Consider the following 26,075-nt stretch of genomic DNA (forward strand, 5'->3'; position numbering starts at 1 on the left):
CTGCCCCCAGGGCAGCTTCTTTCCGCCTCCACCCCAGGCTGCCACCCCCACTCCCCCTACAGCTCTCCCCATAATGTGACCCACAAAGCTAGCCTGGGGCCAGCCTGAGGCAGCCCGCAGGGGACCCCTACCTCCAGATGCTCCTGACTCGACCAGGACCTGAGCTCTGTGTGGCGAGACCCGGGGCCCAGCTCCACGGAACGCACTCTCTCAGCGAACCTGAGGGAGTACAGCGTCTCGCCAGAGTTCTTCTCCACAGGGGACACCTAGGGGACATGGGAGGTCACGTCCCATCCAGGCCAGCTGGCTGCCTCCTCAGCACAGAGCGGGCAGCACGGTTCCCAGAGGGCGTTGTGAGGGCAGGAGCGGTGACAGGAAGGTGAAGGGCACAGACACCAAGTGCCGCGCCTGTGGCCAGCTGTGTGTGCGGCTGATGGGAGGGCACAGGAGGCTGACGCTGGAGCTGCCCCTGACCGGGGCCCTTCCCTGCCCACTCCAGGAAGCCCGCACACCTGCACAGCCAAGGGCAGGGAGTCCCCAGGCCCTCACCTGCACCACCATGAGGGTCTTGCTGTCGCCGTTCAGCGAGTCCTGCAGCAGGTAGGTGAGCTTGGAGTTGCGGAAGGGCACGTGGCCCTGGCGAGAGCGCAGGGCGGCAATGACATCCCCCAGGGCCGACAGTGACTTGTTGATATGCTGTGCCTCCCGCAGGCGGCTGCCCTCAGCCCCTGACTTGCCCACACGCTCTGAGCCAGCCAAGTCTACCAGGTTCAGCTTCCCTGCAGAGAAGGCACCAGGGAGGTCAAGGCTGCCCGAGGGGGTCCCGGGTCCCAGCCCAGCTACCATCCCTTACTCACCCGTGGTACGGAGGCCTGTGCTGCAGTCCCGGCCCCGCACCGTCACGATGAGCAGGGCGTGTGAGCGGGAGCTGTGCTCGTTCATGTTGGTGAACTCTGTGGTGCGGTTGTTGTGACCGAACTCAAACACCTGTGTGGCAGGCAGAGCACAAGTTTAGACCGAGAGCCGTGGGGTCGCCTGTCCTACAGCTCCCTGCCGAAGGGAGGCTGCGTGCACAGACACGGCACAGCCTGCTCTCATGTCCCCTCCTGTCCTCCTCTGGAGCAGCTCTGCCTGGGGCTGCGTCAGGGTCTCTCTAGCCCCTCACCTTGTTGATGTCATCCACACTCTGCACCCGGAACTCGGTCAGCCCTGGCACATACAGCCGCCCGCTGCCGTCGGGGCACAGCCGAATCTCCAGCTTCTCCTGAGGCTCTGTCCCCAGCAGGTCCCTGTAGGGCAGACAGGACAGTCACGCCTTTCTCCCACTTCTGGTCTCCACCTGCACTGCACTGGCGTCCCAACCCAGAACACTCTCCGCACCCCTCACACAGCCTTGAACAGCAGCAAAGCCTCCCTCCTCCAGCTCCTCCCCTGCAGTCAGCCAGAAATGGGGAGACCAACTGATCCCCCACAGTCCTGTGGGAGTGCTGAGCCAGGGCCGCTTCCCACCACCCACTCATCACTACCTGGCTCAGCCCACAGGTGGAGAAGGGGGTCCCTGGGTCTAAGTCTCCCGAGCAGCTTGGTGATCGACCTGCCCAGGGAACATCTGGGCCCCAGGACTGGGTCACGCTGAATTTGGAGCATGGCCCCTTCATGGCCTCATCAGGAACCTGAGCTCCTACCAGGAAGACCCCACTGCCCATCCCTGTGGCTCCAGCCCTGCCTCAGGGACCCCAAAGCTGCCAGGACAGCACTCTCAGCGCCCTAGGCCCACCTGAGGACCTCATTGTAGATCTCGGTTACGCTGACGGTGATAGTGTACTCCCAGTCGGCCGCCTTCTCCTGCACCTCGGAGAAGAGCAGCTGCAGGGCCCGCTGGTTGATGCCTGGGTTCTCAAGAGTCCCCTGGGGGTGGAAGACAAGGCCTCAGTGACCCCACAGACACTTGCATGCCATCTGTCATCCCCAAGCCCTCACAGGTGAGCCTCCCTGGCTGGCGCTGTTCCACCCCTCAGAACATGCTCCACCTACTGCAAAGCAAACAACTTTGGTTTCCCCTCTTTTACAGCAGCATCACCCTTCGGGATGGTCCTATGATCTAAAGCAAAGGAATGGGGAGGCAGGCCTGGCACGGCTGTGGAGACTAGACGCACCCCTGCCCTGCCAGGACCTGGTAGAGGCAGCGGGAATGAGTGAGGTCCCTCCTGCCACCCACATGAGGTGCAGCGTGAGGAGGCCATGAGCGGGGCTGTGTGGGTGGTGGATGGCAGCGAAGCACAGCAGCCAAGGGCCCTGGGGCCTCTCCAGCAGGAAATCTGGAGTCCCCACTTGGATCCTGGAGGCTCTTGGGAAGTGTGGCTCTCTTCCCCCACCCCCATTCCTGCTGAGAAGCCTCCGACCAGGCCTCAAATGCACTTCCTGATCTCAGCCTATGGTTCCCTGTCAGAAGCTGCCTCCCCAGACAGCGGAGGCCGGCTCCACGGCTCCCTCAGGGAGGCTGCCCTGGCCCCAGACGCCCTTGTTAGAGCCTCATTTATGCTCCTGGCACCTGATGGACATCTACCGATCTGCTGACTCCCTGATGCATTTGGGGGACCACACACTGCCTGCTCACACTGGGGTCCCAACTGGCTGATGCCTGACACACCTCAGGCCAAAGCAGAGAATTACGAGGATAAGTACCATGGGGTCCCAGTGGTCACCTCAACTCTGTGCAGCCCTAAGACAGCTGCATACCCCCACTTCCTCATCCACCTCGGCTCCCCTAGAGCTGGGTAGACAGGAAGGCCCAGGCTGGGGGCAAGAGGGCCACCACGGTCAGCTCTCAGAGGGCACACCAGCCCATCCGGACCTCTTACCACCCTGCCTAGGAGATCCCACACCTTCTGAGGAGCGGGGAAATCACCCCTGAGGGCCAGCTTCCCATTTTTCTCTCTCCATACTCAAGACCCCTCCTCATCTCAATGCCTCCAGTTCTTGGCTGCTCCCATCACATAGCGGGGAGGGGCTGGCCACAGTGGGGAGGCATGGGCCTGCCCTCAGAGCAGGGCTCCTCACGGCATGATTTAAGTATCCCGTGTCCCCCCAAAGACTCCTGCATTGAGGGCTTGCAGCAGTGCGCAGAGGCAGGGCCTACACAGGGGATCAGATCATGAGGGCTGTAACCCCACCCCCACCCCACCCCCGTGGATAATCTGCTGGGGCCCTACTTCGTGCAGAGACAAGAGGTGTGGCCTAATGAAGGGAGTGGACCATGGGGCGTGACCTCAGGATGGGGCTGGTCCGTGGCCCCGGCCTCTTCTGGCTCTCGCTGCTTCCTGGCTGCACGGAGTGAACAGCTGTCCTCCACCCTCCATCATGATACTCCTGCCTCTGTGCAGGCCTCACCCAATGGAGCCAGTTGCCTGCCTATGGCTGAAACTGGGCCGGAATAAAATCTTTCTTCCTTTCAACTGTTACTCTCAGTTATTCTGAGAATTATTCTCTTGTTATTCTCAGTTATTCCTATTATTCTCAAAAAGTCAACACATCACTTACATGGCCAGTCCCTCCCACTACCCTGGCATCTCCTGGGGCCAGCTTCCCACCTCATTCAACCTGGTGGCCCTGGGCCCAGTGGGAGCTTTATGTGGGAGGCATGACAGCCCTATCCTGAGAGGCGTCCTCGTGTCCCACTGTGGTCTGGCCCCAGGCCAAGAACCCCCTGACCGGGTACTGCCTGGCATGCCTGCCCCTTCCCCCAGCCCCATGGGGCCCACTGCGGTGCTCTCCGGCAAGGTGTCCCTCATCAGGCCAGTGTCTGAGGGTCCACACAATATTCACAGCCTCTGCTCCCAAAGCAGTGCCATGCAGAATCTCAAGACAAGAACCTCTGCCCTAGCAGCAGAGGAAGGGGTGGCTTCAGTCCCGAACCCCGGTCCATCGACGGGCACCCACCTCCATCGTGTACGTCTTGCCGGCGCCTGTCTGGCCATAGGCGAAGATGCAGACATTGAAGCCATCGATGCAGGAGGTGATCAAGGCCTGCACTTCCTGAAACACCTGGTGGGGTACATGGGATGGGGAGTGAAGGGCTTCCAGGGACCCCACAAGCTCTGAGCCCAGCTATCTGCCCAGCCCAGACTCCTTCCATTGGAGCACGGCACAGGGTCCCAAAGCCAACACCTCGCTGCTGAGCGTCATGCCTAATGAGCTGTTGCCCTGCACCCTGTGATGACAGCACAGTCTGTGCTGCACAGCCTGTGCTGCCTGAACTCTCCCCCACTTCTCCACTCTCAAGGGCTTAGCAAGAAGGCAGAGGCAGGCATGAGCCTGGCACCTCCTCTGGCCTGGGTCTGCCCGCCAGCGTACTGCGAACAAGGCAATGCAGGATCAGGCATGGGAACAGGAGGGCACGGGCACGGTGGGCCTAGCAAGCAAAAAGAGCAAAGCTGAGGGTGCCTGGCAGTGTGGAGTCCTTGCAAGGACCATGGCACTGCTGGGGGTCAGGGGGAGTCCTGACTGAGGCCTTGTGTTTGGGGAGAGCACAATTCTTGGTGAGGTGGGCCTGGCATGGGTCACTCTAATCCCCATCCCCGATGTCTGAGGTCCCCCATCCTAACCCCACCCTCTCCTCTCTTCCAGCGGGAGGACAGACGGACCACACTTTCCTACCTGGCCACAGCTCTGGCCTGTCTCTGCCCAGCCCAACCCCTTCTCCTCAGCTCTTTCTCCCCACGGCTGCACTCACGTCCTGCTGTGAGGCCCCCGGGGAGAAGACCTTGTCCAGCTCGAAGGACACTGGCTTGCCCTTGTGCAGCAGGTGAATGATAGCGTCGTCATCAGGATCGAAGGTCACAACATTGGCTGCCTTAGGCCCTTCCCCGTCCTCTTTGGTGATGGGCCGAACCCGAGCAATCACCCGGATGTTTCCTGGATTGGTTGGGGATGGAGAGACAGGCCCAGGCTGAGTTCAGACCGGACAGCTTCCACTCTGGTGTCCTGGTAGCCTAGGAGTCCCCTACCTTTTAAGCCCCACAGGGCAAGGTGACCCATGGAGCTGTTATGAGTGACACACTGTAGTGTGAATTTACTTAGTACATTTTCTTCCTGAGTAAAACAGTTGCGGGTGGGAGTTTTGCCTTGGAGACAGGGACAAGAGGTTCACTGTGGCTCAGGTACTCCACGCAGTCTTAGGGAGACACCAAGGTGGACACTTTCTCTTTGGACTTCTTTCCTCATCGATACAACCAGGAGCTTGGGCTCTATGAGCCAAGGGACTTGTTCTACCATGCTGAAAGGACACCATGAATGCCAGAACAGGGCTTGGGCACTGATGGGCAAACAGGACCAGTGGGGATGGATGTCCGGCAGCGTGTCTAATGGGTACAGCCACAGGGGTGTCGTGCCACCCTATTGCCTCCTGCCATTTGTGGGATCCCTGTGCCCTTGGACTAAAGGGAAAGCCGTCCTGCCCCTCCACTGCCAGCCAGCCTGGCCCACCTCCCCTCCCTCTGCCATGCACTCCAGCTCATAGGCCAGGTCTCAGCTCTGACACTGCCTTCTCAGGAAGCCCCACATCCTTGTGGGTACTCCTCCCTGCCATGGCAACGGGGTATGTTGGGAGAATGGGGACCACTGTCTGTTCTCCCAGCTGGAGTGAGCACACCGAGGCTCAGAATGGTGTCCATGGGGCCACAGCCCAGTGTCCCAGCCCAAAGCAGGGGCTTGGCACATCAAGCTGTGAGGTCTCAAGCCTGACCAAGCCCAGGTCAGAGAAGGTGGCGTCCCAGCCACCACCCCACACCTTGGCCACGCAGGGCCTCGGAGCAACCTGCCATGGGCACGGAGCTTCTGAGCTGGGCAGGTCCAAGTTCAAGTCCGAGGTGGACAATTTTTTAGCCCTGGGGCTTTGAGCAGGTTCCCTGCCTTCTCTGGGCCTCCATCTACGATGGCTCCTTGGTGGCAGGGCACTGCTCCAAGGACAACTGCCGAGCTAGTGGAAAACCCTGTCCCAGTGCCCACCCCAGCCCACTGCAGTCACCTTTCAGCCGCACGAGCTCGTTGTGGCACTTCTTGCGCAGCTGCAGCTCCCGGCGGTACTTGCGCAGCAGCTCCCGGTTGTTGGTGTTGACCTCCTCGATGGCCTGGCCGATCTGGCGGGGCACGCGCACTGCCATCAGGTGGGCTCCATCAGCCCCACTTCACCCACTGCCCACCCCATCATAGGTCAGATTTCCCCAATAACCCCTCTGGGTACCGTCCCCATTTTACAGATGGAGAAACTGAATCCAAGAGAAGCTAAGGCAATAGCCCAGGTCACCCTGTGAATAAGCAGAGCCGGGACTGTGCCTTCACTTTTGGCACTATCACCTGACTCCAGGATTCAGCAGTAGCTGGGGACCTGAGAAAACTGCTTCACTGTCTTTGAGCCTCAATTTTCTTATCTGTACATTGAGAAAATAACATCATCTAACTTGTGATTCTGCAGCAGGTGATAGATAAAGATCTCCATATTACATTTCACGAGGAAAAAAACCAAGATATGGAACAACATGTCCAGGATGCCCCCTTTGGTGGGTAAAAGGGCAGTGTAGGTACTTGTCCATGGACAGCAGTGGGAATAGGATGCTCAGGGAACTCTGGGGAGGGTAACGGAGAGGCTGTTCCTTTCATGCCCCATCCCACAGAGTCTGACCTCTCGCTTTGTCCTTCTGTGTATGATCAATTTTTTCTCTTTTTTGGTGCTACCCGGGATGGAACCCAGAGCCTCACACATGCTATGCAAGTGCTTTACCACTGAGCTACACTCCCAGCCCTAACAACTTTTTTTTAAAGGAGAACTATTTTCTGTTCCCAAAACATATCAGTCTCTGTACAGCTGTCATACAGCTGTCATTTGAGGCACCCACAACTATAAATGGCTGGGCATACAAGAGGCACTTAAGAGACACTGGTTTGTCTCATACTGTATAAGCACAGCTTTAAAAAACTAACTTAGGAGCTGGAGGTTTAGCTCAGTGGTAGAGCACTTGCCTTGCATGTGCAAGGCCCTAGGTTCAGTCCTCACCCCTCGCACACAAACTAAACACAACAGATATAAGAATATGTGCAGCATATGTAACATGTTTGCTTTAAACAATCACAGTAAGATAAATACCGCCAAACCTGCCTGACCAGTCTACCGGTCTGTGTTCACACAGGGCCAGCAAGGGTGCGCAGAGGTGGGGGGGCCTGCCTTGGGGCTCTGAGTTTTGGATGGGAGCCCTAGGTGGATGCTGGGTCTGCCAAGGTTCTAGGTCTCCCCCGGTCCTGCTCTGGCTTCCCTTGCTCACCTCGGCCTTGACACTCTGAACGGCCTCCTGCAGCAGCAGGGGGAAGCTGCGCACCTGCCGCTTGAGCCCATTGTAGTCACTGGTGAGGGTCCGCATTGCCGGCTGCAGTGTTAGCAGGTTTGTCCGGACCCCTATGGGGACACAAAGGGTGTGAGGCAAATGGCATATGAGGCTGGGGCAGGGTACAGGTGGGTCCCGGCCAGTAGGCTCACCTGCCAGGTTCTCATGCACGGCCTTCATCTCCACCTGGGCTCTGGCGAAGGCCTCCTCAATGGCCCGGTTCTTGTCCTCCTCCATGGACTGCATCTCCTCCAGCATCTTCTCCTGGGCCCGCTCCAGCTCTGCCTCATACATGGAGATCTGGCAAGGCCAGGAGAAAGCTTAGGATAAAGTGGGCATGTGCCGGGAAGGAAGCCCCCACCCTTGCGTGAAAGCACACACACACTGAACACACATGTTGGGGAGAAGGGTCGCATGGCCTCTACCTAACAGGGGACCGGAAGCACTGGGCAGCTAACCTGGTCCCAGGCACATGACAGGTGTATAAGCCGTGTGCCCCTCAGAAGGGTCAGGAAGTATCTGTTATAAAGCCGAGAAGCCGCCGTGCTCACTGAGCACAGCTGTGTGCTAAGCCCAGGCAAAAAGCCTCTTGTACCTGTTCTAGAGTCCCCACTGCGAAGTGGGTTCTGTGACCAGATCACACTGTAGATGGCAAAATGAGACTTGGACAAAACTTGCTCTTGGCCAGGTGAGCAGCAGAGGTGGGACTGGACCCGCGACCCTGGGGCCCCTGAACGCTTAACCAAAAGATATACTGAAGGCCTGGCCTCGAGCTTACTGGCCCAGCGGGCATCCCACATGGCCTTCATACCTGCAACCGGAGCTGCATGGTCAGCTGATTCGAGCTCTCAAGTTGTTGCTCCATCTCCTTCAGCACCTGCCGCTGCATGGCCACCTGCTCCTGCAGGTGCTGGTTCCGGGCCTGAGACTCATTGAGGGCTTGCTTGGTCTTGGACGAGTCTACCTCCACCGTCTTGATGACGTACTGCAAGGGAAGAGAAGGATGGGCATGTGGAGGCACAGTGGATATGGCCGGACCCAGGAGGGGGCCTCAGGGATTCCCACTGAGAGCCCCCGGAGTTACAAGGCCCGGGCTTTGCAGATTGCTGGGATCTGTTCATGCTATTGAGGAAGCCACTGAGAGCCCGCGGTGGCCCAGCCAGGGCACGGAATAAATAAGATGGGAAAGATGAAGGCACAGTGTAGAAGCTGCACTGCATGCACCCTGACACCCACTGGGCAAGTCAGGAACTTATAGCCACATACTCCCGTGGATACTCCCCAGCACCACAGGAGGGGAGGGGCAGTGCTGAGGACACAAGTGAGGAATTCATGCATTTGCCAGGAGAAGCTCTCTCTGTGCCGGCCCTGCCCAGGATCCTGGACTCACAGTGCCTGGTGGGTGGCTCACCTTGACAGGCGGAGACTGGGCCTGCAGGCTGGCAATGGTCTCGTGGCTGTTGCGCAGGCGCCGGCTGAGCCGCTCTTCCTCCTGCTCCTTCTCGGCCAAGCAGTCCTTGAGCCGCAGCTCCACCTCAGCCAGCCGGTTGGTCTTCTGCTGCACCTCCAGGTTCAGCTCCGACAGCATTCCTTTGTTCTCCACGATCTCCAGCTGCAGCTGGGATACCTTGTCTCGGAGCTGGGCGCTCTCCTGCAGGCAGTCGGGAGCACGGGGGACAGGTGGGCAAGGGCCTGTGAGGAGCTAGGGTGGCTGTGAGGAGTGGGAGCCCCTTCCCCAGGCCCACAGCTCACCTGGCTATGCTCGCAGCCCGGGCAGGGTGCAGCCCCTGGCTGGGCCCGCAGCTCCTGCAGCTCGGTCTCGCGGCGCCGCAGCTCCTGCCTCAGTCGCTCATTCTCCACCATCAGCAGGTCCCGGTGCTTCTCCAAGTCGGTGCCTCCCTGCAGAGAGCCGGGGCGCAGGGGGGGCATGTGGCAAGGGCAGGCAGGGGACAGAGGGGCCGGCAGCATGCAAGGGTGGGGGGAGGGGAGGAGAGGTGAAAAGCAAGACAGAAGGAAGAAAAAGAGGAGGAGGAGGAGGGCAGCGAGGAAGAGAGAAGAGCAGGGTTCAAAGAGGATGAAGAGACGCAAAGTGAAGCTGAGAGCTCCCTGGCTGCCCCGCCCCCTCGCTCTACTTCCCGAGTGTGAAAGTCACAAGAAGTCACACTGATGCAGAGTTCACACTCCTACTCTACGACAGCCAGAAAGATCAGCCCCTCCCCTAGGGAACTCCGAGGGGACTGGCAGGGTGCTCAGTCTCTGAGATAGGGCAGCATCTGCTTGGGTGGGCTGGGAGACGGGGCTGCACCCCTGGGTGGAAGGGCACCTCTCCTCCTCCCCCCAGGACGGTGGTGGGCCTCACCAGCTCAGACTGCAGTCGGCTTACTTCCTGGGTCTGGCTGATGAGCTTCTCCTTGAGGTTTTCCACCTGTGGGCACAAAGCCAGGGCCACCGTGAGGCCGACCCTCACCTCCAGCCCACACCCAGGCCTCTGGCTCTGGGCCCTAGATGACTGATGAGGTTTGTCCTGGGCCCTCCGGTCCCCCGGCCCCAGGCCTTCCTGCATTCAAATACCAGGCCTAGGACTCCAGGTGGTGGGAGGCTGGCCGGCTCCTGACGCCCTGCAGCACCCTCTCCCACCCATGACAGGACCTGGCCGGGCTGGGCTCCTCCTCCCTCACTACCTGGGCTACCAGGGCAGCTCTCAGGCAACTCCAGCCACTCCGAGGCTCTGGACCTGCCTTCCTATCTATAATCTTATCTTTCTTTAAAAAAAAAATCCCAGATTGTATAAACTTCAGGCTCAGGCTGGGGATGTCAGTGGTGGAGCGCTTGCCTAGTGTGTGAGAGGCCCTGGGTTCTATCCCTAGCACCACACACATATATAATAAACTCTGGGACCCGTGAGCCCTGGATCTGTCCTTGCTCAGCCCCCAGAACTTTCCACTTCAGTTTCTAGCATCAGCCTACAAATCAGTTGGTTTTTCAACTGCAGCCAGAGCACATTTGGGACCTGTGTCTGCTCCAGCTCCCATGGGACCTGTGTCCATCCCTACTCCCAATCTGCCCTGCAGGAGAGCTGTGGCTGGCCAAGGCAGTGAGAGAGGAGGGGCACCCCATGTAAGCAAGGGTGCCCAGATGCCAAGAGCAAGATACCAAGACAGTGACTCTTTGCAGGAACTCTTCACCAGCCTGCACCAGCCCACCCTGGGACCCTCTCCTCTCCCTAGAAAATAATCCAGGCAGACCAGACCTCACAGCCGCATTCACCAGTTTGTCCGGGGTTCTGCAGGGCTCTCTATGATGAGCACATCACCTTGGAAAAGGCCCATGAGTCACACGTACTGCAGTAGTTTAGGGGGCTGAGCAGGCACTGATTATTAAGTGACAGGTGACAATATCCACAGCCAGCAGGTAAGGCAGGGGAGGGGCTGTGCGGGACTGGATGGTTAAGTGCCACTCAAGAAGGCCACCATGATGTGCTCCCATGGCCTTGACCAGGGGAGCGATGTCCAGCATCACCAAACTCTCTTGAAAGAGAGGCCAGATGCTTGGATGATTTGGGGGAGGATAAAATCTCCTCACTTCATACAGCTGAGATGTCATCAGACAAATCTGGGCAGTGCTTGCCCTTGGCAGTCACTGTTCCCTGGGACCAGAGAGAGTGGGTGCTGAACAACTCGGGCCTCTGCTACTCCAAGGAGGTCAGAAGTAGACCATGGGGCCCACTCCCTTCCCCAAATGGGCCTGAGATGCCAGGGCTGCTTGATCATGGCGGGGGGCACCCAGGACACCAGGCCCAGCTGAGGGCTGCACAGGCCTCCGGGGGAACAAGAGAGTGAGGTCACCTTTGTCACGACCTCGAGCACTGCACTGGGCCATGGACCGAACAAGGGAACGATGCTCATGCTACCTCTCTGTCCACTAGCAATGCCCTTGCTGGGCTGATTTTTTTGTTAGTTTTTTTAGACAGGGACTCACTATGTATTCTAGGTCGGCCATGAACTCAGCCATCCTCCTGCCTCAGCTTCCCATGTGCTGGGATTACAGGTGTGCAGCACTATACCCAGCTCCCTGGCAGGCTGAGAGCCTGAGGTGAGGGATGCTGGGGTCCTCTGGCCCCACAGGGGAGTGAGAGTTGGTTCACATGAAGTAGCTTTTCATTCATTAGCCATAAAATTGGGGATACTCTGAACCCACCATCAGGGGAGCAAGGTAAATGACAGTGGGTGCATGTACCTACTACACATAGGACTACACAGTCATTACACTATGCTTCTGAGTTCCTAGGGTAAAGTTTGAAGTGTCAAGTGCCACCTCGCAGCCATGTCTCCCGCTCTGCTGCCTGGTACGGCTCCAAAGAGGACTTGTGTCCAACACCTCTGACCAAAGGGCTTATCGTAGCCCTTCCCCCAGCACCCCTCCCTTTCCCCAACCCTCTGCCACCTGTCCTATTGCTGCTCGTCCGCTTATTAAGTCAAAGGAGAAACCTCTGTGGGCAATACAAAGCAGAGGTCTCCAGGCTGTGGCTTTATAGCTGACAGATTCGATGTGCTTTTCGGCGATATCTACGTCTCCAAGAGAGTGCGATCCTCTCACACCACCTCCCCCTGGAGTCAGCGGGTCTGCTCTCCACCTAGGAAAAGTCAGCCTCCTCCCTCCCCAGCCTGCATGCCGCCTCACCCCTTGGCGCTCTCCCACTGTCTCTGTGCAGCACCTAGGGAGGCGTGGAAGTGGGTGGTCAGTGTCTGCTGGAGCTAGGACACCTCAGCCCTGCCCAAAGTCGGGTTCCAGTTCCCTTCTGGCATCACAATGGGAGCCTGGGTGCCTGGATCTGCGGAATCCATGAGGGGGGCCCCCGGAGTTGGCTTTGAAGGGGCAGGAGGTGCAGGAGAGTTGAGTAGGGGCTGCGAGAGACACCACACCCTAAGCCACTGCCTGGCTTGCCTGGGGCAGCAGGCAGCACAGCAGGGGGACCCAGCTGAGATGTAGCAGACCAACCCCAAGGGGCACCCTGGCCCAAGTGGCCACAGCCCCATCAGTCAGTCACAGATAACTCAACTACTCCATGGCCCTAAGGGTTGGTGCCTTTCAGGGCACTGCCCAGCAGAGGGACCCCTGCCCCCAACCCACAGGGGACCCACAGTCTGGAGGCTGCGGGGAGGACGCCAGCTTTCTCCTGAACTAGAAGGCAGAGCAGGCAGGTCTGGCAGCGTCAAAAAGGTAGAGAGCGAGAAAGAAATGGAAAGGGGCTGGAAGTGGGGAGAGCACAGACTGGGGAGCAGGAGGGGACCTGCCCAGAGAGAGGGCCCCCCAGGGACCTCCCTGGGAAAGCAGCCTCCTGACCAGGCCAAGGTGATGGTCTCAGGGTAGTATGGAGGTCAAGCCAGAGCTCGGTGGGGCAACACCCCTCCCTAGCCCAAGCTCTTCACCAGGCAGAGAAATTGAGTCCGGGTACAAGGCCCGGCCTGGGGAGAGCCGGGCCTGTCTGCTGACCTGACACAAACCTGCATTCACACATCAGGCAGAACAGCTCTGCAGGTGGGGCCGCCTGCTGGGTCTGTGTTTTCTCAGCTGTCTGCTCCCAAGGTGGCCTCTTCTCACAGACAACCTGCTGATTACCTCCCTGCCTCCCACCGCACTGGGCTGCCCACGTCAGCCACTTTCTGGGCAAAAGGGGGCTCCTCCCCTGGCACTGCTGAGCTGGGAAGACCTCAAGGAAACAGACAGGGGAGCACCCCTTTTACAGCCGCCTCCCCATCCTGCCCCAACACCCCTTACACCCAGGAGGCCGGGTCTCGGCCATGTGACTACTGCCCATCCTCACAGCTGTCTCCACTGTCAAATATTCACATCCGGGACCTTCCGCCACATGGGGCAGAAGGTGGGCAGAAGAGCAGTAGTAAACTACAGATTCCCAAACCAGACTGCCTGGGTTCCAAGCCAGAGCTCACCTTATTCACTTTGGACAAGCCTCCTAACCTCTCTGTACCTCTCCATTTCATCATCTGTGTGAGAGGTGACCTCACTGAGGTTGTCTTAGGAGGATGCGAGATAACAGATGTGACTGTCACAGAGCAGCCCAGCACAGATGTGCAGTTCCGAGTTAAGTGCCCCTTACCCAACCTGCTTGGGACCAGAGTGTTTTTCATTTTAGACTTTTAGATTTTAGGACATTTGCCTGTAAATAATATCTTTGGGAGGGGACCCCCAAGTCTAAACACAGATTTCATTTGTGCCTCATGTACACCTTTACATACACAGCCTGAAGACTACTCTTTTGCAGTCCTGGACATCAAACTTAAGAGTCTCACGCATACTAGGCAAGCACTTGCTACATCCCTACCTCTTTTTAAATTTTATTTTTATGCAGGGTCTTGCTAAGTTGCTCAGGCTGGTCTTGAACTTACAATATTCCTGCCTCAGCCTTCTAAGTAGCTAAGCTTGCAGGTGTCTACCACAATGCCCAAGCATAAAGATAATTTTACACACTCTTTTAGATAAAATAAAGTTTGTGCACACTGAGCCGTCAGACTTGTGGCATCATATTGACTCACAAAGTTTCAGATTTGGGGGCATTCTGTACTTTGGATTTTTGGATTAGGGGTGTTCAACCTGTACTAGAATGAAAGGTCTGTGAAGGTGCAGACCTTTGTCTGTGGTGCTCAGTCCTGTACTTGCAGTGCCTGGCACATACCAGGTGCCCAGTAAAAACATGCAGGATGAATGCTGAATAAACAAAGGCAGGCAGAGCAGGCTCCGTGGGTCAGGCTGCTACGAGCAGAGGCAGGAGGGGTGCCGGGCTGAGAGGCACCAAAGGACACACACTCGGACATAGGTAGCGGCTGCAATGTGGGAACATTGGCCCAGGGGAGCTGCATCTTCCAATTTTTATCTAGACAAAAACAATGTCTAGATTTAAATATCAGCAATGAATTTGATTAAGATATTAGCCCAAGTAGAACTAATAACCAAATCCAGCAAAGTTAAAAGATGTAAAATTACCACATCAAAATCAGTTGTCTTTCTATAACTCACAGTAAACAATTCAAAAAGGAAAATAAGAAAATAATTTCATTTACAATAGCATGAGAAAGAATAAAATACTCAGGAATAAGTTTAACCAGGCAGGGAGAGACTTTTAAACTAAAAACCACAAAACGCTGCCCGCAAGGATTAAAGGAGACCCCAGTGAAGGGAACAGCATCCCATGTCCACTGCTGGGAAGACTCACTGGGAAGAAGCAATCTAGATACAACACAATCCCTATCAGAATCCCAGAATTTTCTGAAGACATTTAAAAATTCATACTAAAATTCACACAGAATCTCAAGAGAAACCAAATAGAAAAAAACAATTCTGAGAAAGAACAATGCAGGTGGAAGTCTCACATTTCCTGGTTTTAGAATTTACAACATTTCAGGAATCAAGTCAGCGCAGTGTGGCCTAAAAACAGACATAAAAAACAAGGCAAGGGAACAGAGAGCCTAGGAATAAACTCATGCCTAGGTTCAAATGTTTTGTTTTTTGTTTTGGGTTTTTTTTGTGTGTGTGTGGTTTTTGGTTTTTAGTTTTTGGTTTTTTTTTTTTGGTCTTTTTGAGACAATGCAGTTTGGTCTTTTTTCACTATACAGTTTAGGCTGGCCTTGAGCTCATTTTATAGCCCAGGCTGACCTTAAACTCACAGTGATTCTCCTGCCTCAGCCTCTCGAGTACTGGGACCACAGGCCTGCACCACTCTGCCCGGCTCCAGTGATTTTTGATAAGGGTGCCAAGACCATTCAGTGGGTAGAGGACAATCTTTTCAACAAATAATGTTGGGAAACTGGTTAGCCACATACGAAAGAATGAAGTTGGACTTTCACCTCATTCCACAGACAGAAATTAACTCAACATTGATCAAAGACCTAAGTATGAGAGATAAAATTCCTAGAAGAAAATACAGGAGAAAAACTTCACGATACTGAGTTTGGCAATGATTTCTTGGCTATGACCCCAAAAACATAAGCAATAAAAAGTAGATAATTGGCCTTTATAAAACTTAAAACTTTTGTACTATGAAGATTATCTTCAAACAGAGTGGAAAGGCAACCAGTGGAATGGGAGAAAAATGGGAGAATCAGCTATCTGCTAAGGGGTGAACATCCAGAGTCTATAAGAACTCTTCTTCAGGGTGTGGTGGCACATGCCTGTAATCCCAGCACTCGGGAGGCTGAGGCAGGAGGATCGTTGTGAGTTCAAGGCCAGCCTGGGCTACAAACTGAGCTCAAGGCCAGCCTGAACTGCATAGCGAGACCCTGTCTCAAAATGACCAAAAAAAAAAAAAAAAAAAAAGAATGCTTTCAATCACAAAACCTGATGAAAGAATGAGCAGAGAACTTGGGGAGACATTTCTCCAAACACTCATCCACACTAGTCACCGGGGATATGCCAAAGTCAAAGCCACTTCACACCCACTAGGACAGCTCCTAAAATAACAAGCATCGGTGAGCATGAGGAGAAACTGGAACTCTTGTGCCCTAGGACTGCAGACCCTTGTCCCGTGCTCCCCATGACAGAGCCCCTCCACATGACATTTCGCATGAGGGGCCTGGACAGCTCCACAAGCCTGGGTTCCCACAAGGACAGCAGCAGCCCCATCCACTCAGTGAGCTTTGTCAAGGGACCTGGTGAGATCACCACTAGAAATCCCCCCAAGGAAGGGTGCTATTGTCCCCACCAGGTAGGAAGGAGAGCTGAGGTTCCAAGAGGGAGCAGGCCTTGGCTAGGGGACCCAGCTGAGGTCACCTGACCCCTAACTGCTGGGTCTCGGACTGGAACTCGGGCCAGGTGAGGCTGGGGCCCAGGCATCGTGAGAAACAGGCCGAGTATACTTCATGACCGGCTTTCCTTAGAGAAGCAACTCGTAGGAACCACAGCGAAGCTGAGGGGAAACGAGAGCTCGCAGGAGTGACTGCCATGAGGCACTGCACTTCACAGTCTGCCATCTACTTTTCTGTCTGCTCTCACAGTGGACCCACCCAATGACCACAGAGCCGTGCTTTTACCCCAGTGTGGAAATGGAGAGCAGAAGCTCACACAGATGACTTCCTACAGCAGCACGGTTAGCGAGGGGCACCACTGGGACTGGAACTCAGCTCCCAGGATTCCAAATCCAAAACTTTCAGGTGCTGGTGGCAACACTGGTAACCTGCTGAGGATCATTTCATCCAGGAACCGTTATTATGACCACTTTACAGAGGAGGAAACTGAGGTACAGAGAGGTAGGAAACTAGCCCCCCACACAGCCAATGTCGGTGCTAAAGTCAAGGTTTGATCCTGGCCCCAGGCCTGTGTGGCTGGCCACATCCCCACAGGGTCAGATCCTCCAGAGAGCTGCACCAAGAGTGCAGCTTCACATTCGGCCCCCAAGAAAGGTATGGAAAAAGGAGGTGGCAGGCAAGAAGTTCATGGACACACCCTGAGCAAAGACCAGGGACCATTCAGACCTTCAACGGCATCTGGGGAGCAGGGTGGGTTGCGGCTCTCCCAAGGAGGCTAAGAGCTAGGGCTAAAAGTCAACAAGGCAGACCTTGATCATTAAAGGAAAAGAAGTTTTTAAAAATCTGTTTAGCCAGGGATGATGGTATATGCTACGTGGGAGGCTGAGGCAGGAGGAACAAAAGTTGAGTTTGAGCAATTTGGCAAGACCCTGTCTCAGAATAAAAATTAAAAAAGGCTGGGATGTTGCTCAGCGGCACAGAGCTTGTCTTGCATGCACAAGACCCCGAATTCAATCCCCAGTACTGCAAAAAAGAAAAAAAAATTGTTTAAAGTTATAAAAGTTTTCTGATTTCATTTATATAAAATGCCAGCAAAAGTAAATCCATAAAAACAGCAGGTAACAGCTACCAGGGGCTTCAGGGGTAGGAAACGGGGAACGATTGTTATCACGTCTTTTTTTTTTGTTGTTTTTTTTTTTGGTTTTTCTCCGGTACCAGGAACTGAACTCACGACCTTGCGCTTGCCAGGCAGGCGCTTTGCCGCTGAGCTAAATCCCCAGCCCCTATCACGTCTTTTTAAGGGTAATAAAAATGATTTAAAATTAGACAGCTGGGCTTGGTGGTGCACATCTGTAATCTCGGCATTTGGGAGGCTGAGGCAGGAGGATCAGCATCAGTTTCAAGCCAGCCTAGGCTACACAGTGAGACCCAATCTCAAAATATAAAATGAAATTAGATAGTGCTGAAAGGTGTACCACTGTCTTAATATACTTAGGACCACTGCTGGAGTTGTCAGCATACACTTAAAATACCAGTACTTGGGAGTCTGATGAAGGAGGATCATATTATGGTTTGCATCTAGATGTCCCCCTCAGAGGCAGTCATAGGTGGAGCTTTTCAGAGCTGATCTAGGGTATGTGATGCCTGGATCAAGGATTTGATGCTAGGATTAAGGGTGTGAGTATTACTTCCGTAAGGGAGGGTAGCCTGGATAAGATATAAGGGACAGAATAGGTTCCTTGCTTGCTGCTTATCCTTTGTGGCTTGTTGCTTGCAGCCTTCCGCCTGCAATGGACTGTCTGTCCTCTGCAATGCCCCTCTGCCAAGCCACCCTGCCTTGGAGCCCGCCAACTCTGAACCGAAACCTCCACAAGCTGTGAGCTAAATAAACCTTTCCTCCTTTAACTGGGGGTTCTGGGTATTCTGTCTCAGCAACAACAACAAAAAAAGGCACTAAGACAATCACCTCGAGTTTGAGGCCAGTCTGGATTAGGTAGTGAATTCAAGGCCAGCCTGAACTACACAGTGAGATTCTATCTCCAAAAAAGAAATAAATTTTTAAAAAAATACACGCACACTTAAAACCACTGAATTGACCAATGTTAAGGATGGATTTTATGGTCTATAAATTCTATCTCAATGAAACTCAGAGAGAGACAGAGAGAGAGAGAAAAGAGAGAGAAACTGAGATTGAAAAGTGCCAGGGAAGCCTCGACGGGAGAAGCCAGAGCTGCTGCTGAGCGTTGGCCTTAGGCAGGGTGTGTGACATGCAGGGTGGGCCCTGAGCCAACCACAGCCCCTACGGCTGTCCTGGAGCCTGATCCCCTTGCTGCCACAGTCCCTTTGCACAGGCTGTTCCCTCAGCTCAGAATGCACTGTGCCACACTTCAACACCAGCCCTGTCTCTGCCCTCCACCTGGGGGTCAGAGCTCCCTGGCGGGTGTGCCCTCCCTGCATAGCCCAGGTCACTCTGCCTGCTTCACATGGCCACAGCAAACATCCATCTCCCCCAGACTCAAGCCTCAAGGGCACCTGGGCATGCCCTGTGCTCAGCTCAAGAGGCTCTGCAAACACGAGGAAGGAGACAGGCGCGCAGCAGGCAGGGGGATGCAGAGCCGTCTGGGAAGAGCTGCCAGGCTACGGGGTTGGCAGAGCCAGACAGTAAAGCAACAGGGTTGAGGACGTAAGAGCGAGACACAGCACAGGGGGACACCCCAGGGGGGCCTGTCCAAGTCAGCAAGGGGCGGGAGGCAGGAGCTGGAAGAAATACTGCTAACTTGAGGTGTGTGCAAGCAACTAGCTCCCAGAACTGAGGTCAGGTCCCAGCCCTGGTGACTCCCTTCCAGCAGACGGGCACTTTCTCTTGGTCATCTCCGGGTGGGCTCACGGGACAGAGGAAGAGGGTGCCGCACCTAAAGGTAGGCAGGGCTGACAGCAGAGAGGCTGGCCGAGAACGCAGGGACCCATGTGGGGACGATGTGGCACGTGCAGCTGGGACCCTGGGCAAGCGGTGAGGCCCAGACTGCCGTGGAGGCAGGCATTGACTACGGAGGGAGAAGCTGAGCATGGAGATGAAAGGAGGAGAGCGAAGCAGCCAGGCACACGGAGGCGGGTGTCAGCCCCCCGGGGCGTGAAGCTTCCAGCTCAGGACCCCCAAATTCCTCCTGACCAGTTGACAGGGCAATGAACTCCCAGCACAAACTTAGGAAGCCCTCCCTCATTTCTGGGTGTCTGACAGCACCCTCCTCCCACACGTGCTCATGTGGGCCCGCACCTTTCCTGAGGATCCGCTCTCAGCTCCTGGGAAGTGTGTGCGCATGTGTCTGTGTATGTGCGTGTGTGTGGTGAGTGACCAGCGGTTTTGTCCCCGTGGGCTGCCTCGCTCAGGACACTGGAAGAAAGGGCGGACCAAGTACAGGCCTCAGAGCAGACGTATTCCTGCCCCTTTCACAACTACGTCACTTCCTGTCCCCTAGCAAGAAGATGATCAGAAGGAAGCCCAGGGCCTCGGATTTAGGCCACCTCTTTTTTTAGAATCTTCCCAGGCCAAGAAAGGAGAGGCCACTGACTACTATGCCATAGGCCTGGTGGGTCCAGGTTTTCCCACTATGTCCTCCGACCTGCTCCACAGTGGACTGTGCTCTCTGCCCATCCCTACCTCCCCAGGTACCTGGTTCTGCAGCTGGGTGGTTGTGGTTTGCTGTTCACTGTCATGGACGGCCAACCTCTCCCGTAGGACCACCAGCTCCTCCTGAAGCTGAGCTTTCTCCTTCTGAAGCTGGGACATGGCCTCCACCATTCTATGCACCACAGGGGCTGCCCTTGGCAACCCCGACAGGCTCGAGCACTTCCCGCTGCCAAAGAGCCGCCCACCTACAAGCAAAGTAGTGGCCGGTCAGCAGGGCTGTGGTGGCCCCGCTGGCGGAGGAGGGGACAGCATGGCAGGATGGACCACTGCGATGGGAAGGGGGTGCAAGCAGGTGGGGGGCAGGTGCGGGCTGGAGGCAGTGGCAGCATGGGTCACTGGGGGACTTCAGCAGGCAGCTTCTGGGGAACAGAATTGCCTGGACCAAGGCTTAGGAGAGCAACGTCCACTGACTGCTCTCCAAGCACACACTCCAGGTCTGAAGGCCAAGCCCCTCTCTGTAGCTCACAGGCTGGTGCCACCGAAAAAGACAAAGGCTTTTCACCCAGGAAACAGTGTGCTTGGGGGAAATGACTGCCTTCAACTTCAAGCTCTCTCAAGGGTATGGGAGAGAGGAGCAGAGGCCTCAGCTGTCCCTTCAGGAAATGGTCACCTGGGCACAGCAAGGGGGCAAAGGGAGCATGTGCAAGTGCGACAGACAGGACACAGGCAAACCAGCAGGTGGGGCAGGGGCAGCCAGGCCAGCACTGGGGGTGACACCTGCACGTGGGGACCACACCAGCACAAGAAAGGGACAAGTACCGAGTGGGGCAAGGCCCCAGCCTGAGTCCTCCTCCTCCCTTGGCCTTCCACTGTCCTGTCACCAGGAGCAAGAGAGAGACAGACAGACATGGAATTGAGGCCCGTGACCTGCTAAGGGGTCTGGGACGCTTGTCGAGCTGGCCAGCTTGCTGCCAGAGCACCAAGAAGGAACACGGTCTCTGCAGGCAGGATCTGGCCAGCGGCTCAGGCGACACAAGGACACAGGAGGATGGGGAGGGGGGCCCTCTTCCTTTCAGTGGCCCAAACAGAGACTGCAGAGTGTCCAGGAGCAAAGAGGCCAGCTCTTGACTACTGAGTCTTCCCACCTGGCCTTGGTCCAGGGCCTCCGGGCCCCTTGCCTAGGGGTGAGGGCTCCCAGACTCGGTCACTGAAGCCACCTGCATCTGACAGGCCAGCAGCTTAGACCAGGAGGCAGAAAGGCACTGGGGGCTCTGCCAAGGAACTGGGATAAGAGGGGGCAGTTGCCGTGGGCATGGGAAGGGCCAGCTCAGAACTGCCCCCAAGCTGGATGGGGAGGGGTGAGGCCGGGCTGTCTAGAAAGCGGGGGCACTCCCAGCCGGCTTTCCCTTCTTCCAGAGAGCTGGGGCCGGGCTCTCCCTGCTTGGACAGTGGCCCTGGCTGTGTGGCCTGCATGTGACACAGCATGCAAGTCACAGAGCTGCCCAGGCTTCTGTGGCCTGTTCCAGAAAGAGTGAGGGCATGTGGATGCTTCCAGACCTGAACACGGGGCTGCCATGGGGGGTGGCATGTGACCCATGTGGCCCTCTGCCCTTGGCAGACTGCTGTGGCATGGGAGGGAAGGCACTGGACTCTAGCCTCCAGCCAGGGAGTGGTTCTGCCACTTGAGCAGTGCGTGGGAGGGGTCCACGGGGTCTCCTGTGAGGATGGGGTCAATGTGCAGAGCCCAGAAAGCAGGCTTGGGAAAGCAGCCTGGCACCCTGAGGGTGCGCAGTGTGGGTGACTGTCACAGCCCACAGGGCTGAAATGAAGCCGAAAGGGTCCTGTCATTGAGACACCGCTCTGTTACTGGAGGCCTGAAACACCCCCCAAGCTGCCCCAGTGAGGCTCACCAGGACCTCAGCACCAGGCCCTGGGCTAATGCTGGGAGCTGAAGGAGCCTGGGTAGCCAGAGGGAGAAAAAAGGTCTCAGAGAAGCCCAGGGAGGGTGGAGGAAGGGAAGAGGGGAGGAGGAGGAGGTGAGCCACAGGGCCAACTGGCAGGTCCATTTTCACAGGCGCCACTCGTCACAGGACTGGTGCTCACATATGTCAGGATGGCCGAGTAGTCTAAGGGGCTGCATTCAGGACTGGCGCTCCTGAATGCAGGGCCCAGGGGGGTCCAGTGTACAGACAAGAGCCAGTCCTCACCCCTAACAGGACCTGGCCTTCCTCTTCTCAGCACCTCTCTGCTACCCCGGAAGGAAGGCCCGCCTCACGGGCTGGATGATGTCCCCTCTAAAGCCTGCTGCCCTTACCTCAGTCAGACCCCACATCTTGGAATCTGGCTCTGGCCCAACCTCGAAGAAGGGCAGACTCCTGCCAGACCCCAGCAAGTTCAGACACACAGATTAACCTTCGGGCACAGGAAAACAGCAGGAACACCAGGGCCCTTTCCTCTGGGCTTCCCCTTGGGCTCTCGAGGATGCTCTGCCTCGGTTCTCCATGGGCTGGGCCTCGCTGCTAGGACGCCTGGCACAGACTATGAGACCACAAAGGGGGCCTGTAGAATCTTCCAGAACCGGCCTTGCCAAGGAAAAGCAGAGCCGCCAGCTCCTTTCTCTCAGCCTAGAGGCTGGAGAATCCAATCCCTGTCCTGGGAGCCTTAGACCCCCACGGGCCCAGGCTGGACGGGAGGGAGCCAGGCCTCTCAGCAGGCGGTGGCGTCTGGGAGGCTGCCACCTGTGCCCTGCTTTTGACAGGTGCTGGGAAAAGACAAAAAGCAGGGAAATTCAACCCTAGCCCCCGCTGGCCAAGGCCTCTTATCACTGGGTGGGGCTGGTGGCATGAGGAGAAGCAGGGGACAGACAACACTGTCCCTGGATCCGGCAGAGGCAGGCTAGAGTCTCCAAGTTCCGCTCTGTGTCAGGTAAGGTGGCCAAAGTCAGCCTGAGCCAACCCCCTGGGGGTGCAGATGTGGGGACATCTCTGACCCCACAAGAGCCTCCCTCCTGTGCTAGCTTCGCCAGGGTGTTCCGGGTCAGCAGGCAGCCCTTCTTTACCTGATTTCTCTACATTCATGGCACCACCAGCTGCCGGGGCCTCTCTGTCCCGCTTGGGGACCAGCGCCTGCCTCTTCAGGAGATTGTCTTCTTTCGTCCCCTGACTCTTGCTCTTGCACCCCTTGTCCTGCAGGGCCTGCTGCCAAGACACAACCAGAATCCTCACATGAAGGGGCTGTGCCAGGGAAGGACCCTGGACCTGGGAACAGTGTACTCTGGAGCTGGTATGGCCCTCAGGCCCCCAGCTCAAGCTCTCACTGTGCTGGCAAGGGACAACGAGGCCTGGGGTCTAAAAGGAAGTGGCCTCAGCTCCCACAGCAAGACAGTGGCGGTACATACTCCTGCCCTGTGCCAGCCAGACCAGAACAAGCAAAGGAGGTTCTGGGCACCTGAAGTCCTCACACCAAGCTTGGGCCAGCCCTGGAGGCTCCCTGGGTGCAAGTCACCAGCCACCAGTCCGCAGGTCCACAGGGATGTCCAGCCGCATCATACACACCTCCATCTCAGGGCAACTGCCCCACACTATGAGCTGCTACCACCCCCAGCACACAGCCCTCTACTCCGGCTGGGACCCTGAGGACTAGGAAGTTATGTACAAGTCCACCCAAGCAGGGCAAGGGCTCCCCTGCCTCCTCCATTCTCCCCACCGTATGTGGCTCTCCAGGGACCATGGGACCCCCTCCTCCAGATCAAGGAGGTTTAAAGACAAAGAGGTGGGGACACAGCAGACCACTGAACAGGTGGGAGGGGAGTGAGACGAGCAGAAAGCAGTGCTAGGCAGCTCACGCAGGAAGATGCCAGGCATGTGGCAGAGCCACGTGGAAGTGCAATCCCATTGGAGGGTGGTAAACATAAAAGAGATAGAGAAGACAATCCAGAGAGATCGATGGACGGTGGCTCTTTGTGGGAGGTGGGGGTGACAGGAAGGGACTAAGAGTAGAAGTAAGCATCATTTAAACATTTGAAGAATAAGATGAAACTTCACAGTGGGAAGGGGAAGGGAACAGAGGTGACTGTCCAGTTCATTCTGAGCCTCTCTGGCATTTGAAGTTTTCACCTGATAAACATCTACAGCGTTTTGTTTCTTTCTTAACATCAATAGGGGTATCAAGGAGGAGCTTGTGCGCCTTTGTGCTCTCTCTCAAAACAGACAAGTGGTATGTTTTAAAAATAGTCTGGCCACACAGGATAGTGCACACCTGTAATTCTAGCACACAACAGGCTGAGGCAAAGAGAATCTTTACAAGTTCAAGCCTAGCCTCGGCTGTTTATTGAGTTCAAAGCCAGGCTGAACTACACTGCAAAACCATATCTCAAGAAAAATAAAAACAGTCCGGACTGGGCAAGGCCTGGGTGGACCACCTGTCACCTGCGTGTGGTGGGGTGTAACTAAGTCGTAGTACTTACCTTCCCTGAAGCTGCACTACCCTCCTTAAACTACAACTTACAATAACAGTGCCCCTAGCGCTGGTACACCGTAACTGCAGCCGTGAAGCAAAACACAAAGGGTATGGCGCACAGCAGCAGTGATTACTATTTCTGTATTTAGAAAAGTTCCATTTTTTAAAACTTGGACCATCAAAAGCCAATAAAAACAACTGCAAAGAAGAGGAAAAGCGACATCAGCAGGGTCCTTAGCTCGCCATCCACTCCCTCACTCGCGCCTTCTCCTGATTCCAAGCCGGGAAGCAAACCCTTTGTATTTTGGAAAATTCCTGACAACTTAATTTTGTCCCCACCCCTCGACCAGCTGCCACACCATCACAAGCAGGTTTGTTGGCCGTGGCAGCAACAGCAACAGCTGGAAGTTCCCATTTGTCGGCTGGAGCAAAGGTTATACTATTTCTGGCCTGCTGGCCAAGGCGCAGGAAGAACAGACGGCCCAGGGCTGGAATTCCTGCAGCACCTCTATGAGTGTCTTGGAGGCTAGAGGTGACTACGCCTATGGGCTGCCCTGCTGGGACTGCGACCCACTCTGGCCCCACATCCATGACCCTGACGTGACAGAGCCCTGTGGGGACCCAAAGAGACATGAACAGCATGGAGGTGGGATGCTGGCTACAGCTTCTGAGAGCCTCAGCATATCTGCTGACCCCAGGCCTCGGGTGCAGCCTGACACCCCATAATCAAAACTCAGGAACACAGCACCACCCAACTGGAGGCCTTGCATTCCTAACCACAGCCTCCCCGTTTAAATACCAGTGGCCCAAGTCAGGGCAAAGACTAACTCTCTGGTTTCTTTAACTGTTCTCTGGCCAGGCTGGATTTCCCTCAGACCTTACAGATAAAAGGACCATCTGGTTTAGTTTGCAGATGAACCATATGATAAGGGCTGAGGAACACCATGAAACACAAGCCTTGGCCCTGGGCTCCTATCCAGATCAGGGGTTGGGGTCCCACACTGCCCGGCCCAGGGCTTTCGTCCACACTGGGGAGGATTCCTTGGAGGAATACATGCTACCCAGCCCTTTCCTGCCCATGGCTCTGTGCACGGTCTGTGCACAGTGCCTTCAAGGTGCTATGCACATTTGGCTTCCAGGAAGGCAGAATCTCTCCATGTGGATGTCAGAAGAGAATGAGGGAGGGTGAGGGGGTGGGGCTCGGCACAGGCTTTCTTAGGCCCTCAGCAACAGTCCCAGGTAATCCCGTATTTCATCCTCTGCTGCAGCGTTTATGGCCCCTGCCTGCTTTGCATTCATGATCATTCCGTGACTCTCTGGCACCCCTGCCAGATTGTCAAATATTTATTCTCTTCCCTGTTTCCCTGCACCTAGCACAGCACTGGCGCATAGTAGGCCCCTCATCAGTATCTCTTTAATGAATGTATGGATTAAAAATGGGCAGAGCCCATGATGCTCTTGAAAGTACTCAAAGCCAGCACTCACAGCTATACGAATATGTAAAGGGCTCACCATAATCAGAAACAATACAGAGAAGGTACAGGAAAAAATGTATCTGTATCTATATATGCATATAGTGGTACTGGGAATTGAACCCAGGGCCTCAAGCATGCCAGGCAAGTGTTCTACCACTGAGCTACACTCTCAGCCCAGTAACAACAGTTCATAGTAAAACCTCAAGTAGAATATTATGCAATAGTTTAAAAGAATGAGGCTGACAGTCTACAAATATAAGCAGTTACATAGGAATGATAAATGAATAACCAACTGTCATAGTAGATCTCTCAAGACAGGGGACCACAAGAGGCATTCAGTTTCAGGTATTGTCTACAAATGTACAAGGTAAATTCTTTA

At 55.7% G+C, this 26,075-nt stretch overlaps 1 protein-coding gene across 15 annotated transcripts in view; it reads right to left on the reverse strand.

Annotated features, from left to right (window-relative positions):
- Positions 1-26,075, reverse strand: part of Kifc3 (kinesin family member C3) — a 62,559-nt gene that overhangs the window by 1,762 nt on the left and 34,722 nt on the right. For 5 of the 15 annotated variants that reach the window (XM_013516181.1, XM_013516185.1, XM_013516184.1 and 2 more), the window contains 16 exons: positions 22,822-22,960; positions 19,806-20,008; positions 9,736-9,801; positions 9,129-9,275; positions 8,767-9,027; positions 8,188-8,361; positions 7,529-7,676; positions 7,317-7,447; positions 6,026-6,137; positions 4,733-4,914; positions 3,940-4,044; positions 1,778-1,908; positions 1,166-1,289; positions 858-987; positions 550-779; positions 132-266 (listed from right to left, as the gene is read on the reverse strand). In XM_013516181.1, coding sequence (XP_013371635.1) covers positions 132-266; positions 550-779; positions 858-987; positions 1,166-1,289; positions 1,778-1,908; positions 3,940-4,044; positions 4,733-4,914; positions 6,026-6,137; positions 7,317-7,447; positions 7,529-7,676; positions 8,188-8,361; positions 8,767-9,027; positions 9,129-9,275; positions 9,736-9,801; positions 19,806-20,008; positions 22,822-22,960 — 2,418 coding nt within the window. Of the gene's footprint in view, positions 1-131; positions 267-549; positions 780-857; positions 988-1,165; positions 1,290-1,777; positions 1,909-3,939; positions 4,045-4,732; positions 4,915-6,025; positions 6,138-7,316; positions 7,448-7,528; positions 7,677-8,187; positions 8,362-8,766; positions 9,028-9,128; positions 9,276-9,735; positions 9,802-12,056; positions 12,133-19,805; positions 20,009-20,582; positions 20,603-22,821; positions 22,961-26,075 lie in introns of those variants that run through there. The other 10 variants (XM_013516178.1, XM_013516179.1, XM_013516190.1 and 7 more) reach the window with 10 other exon arrangements.

This window comes from Chinchilla lanigera, unplaced genomic scaffold (genome assembly GCF_000276665.1).
Source record: "Chinchilla lanigera isolate Chin_1 unplaced genomic scaffold, ChiLan1.0 scaffold00032, whole genome shotgun sequence".
NCBI lineage: Eukaryota > Metazoa > Chordata > Mammalia > Rodentia > Chinchillidae > Chinchilla > Chinchilla lanigera.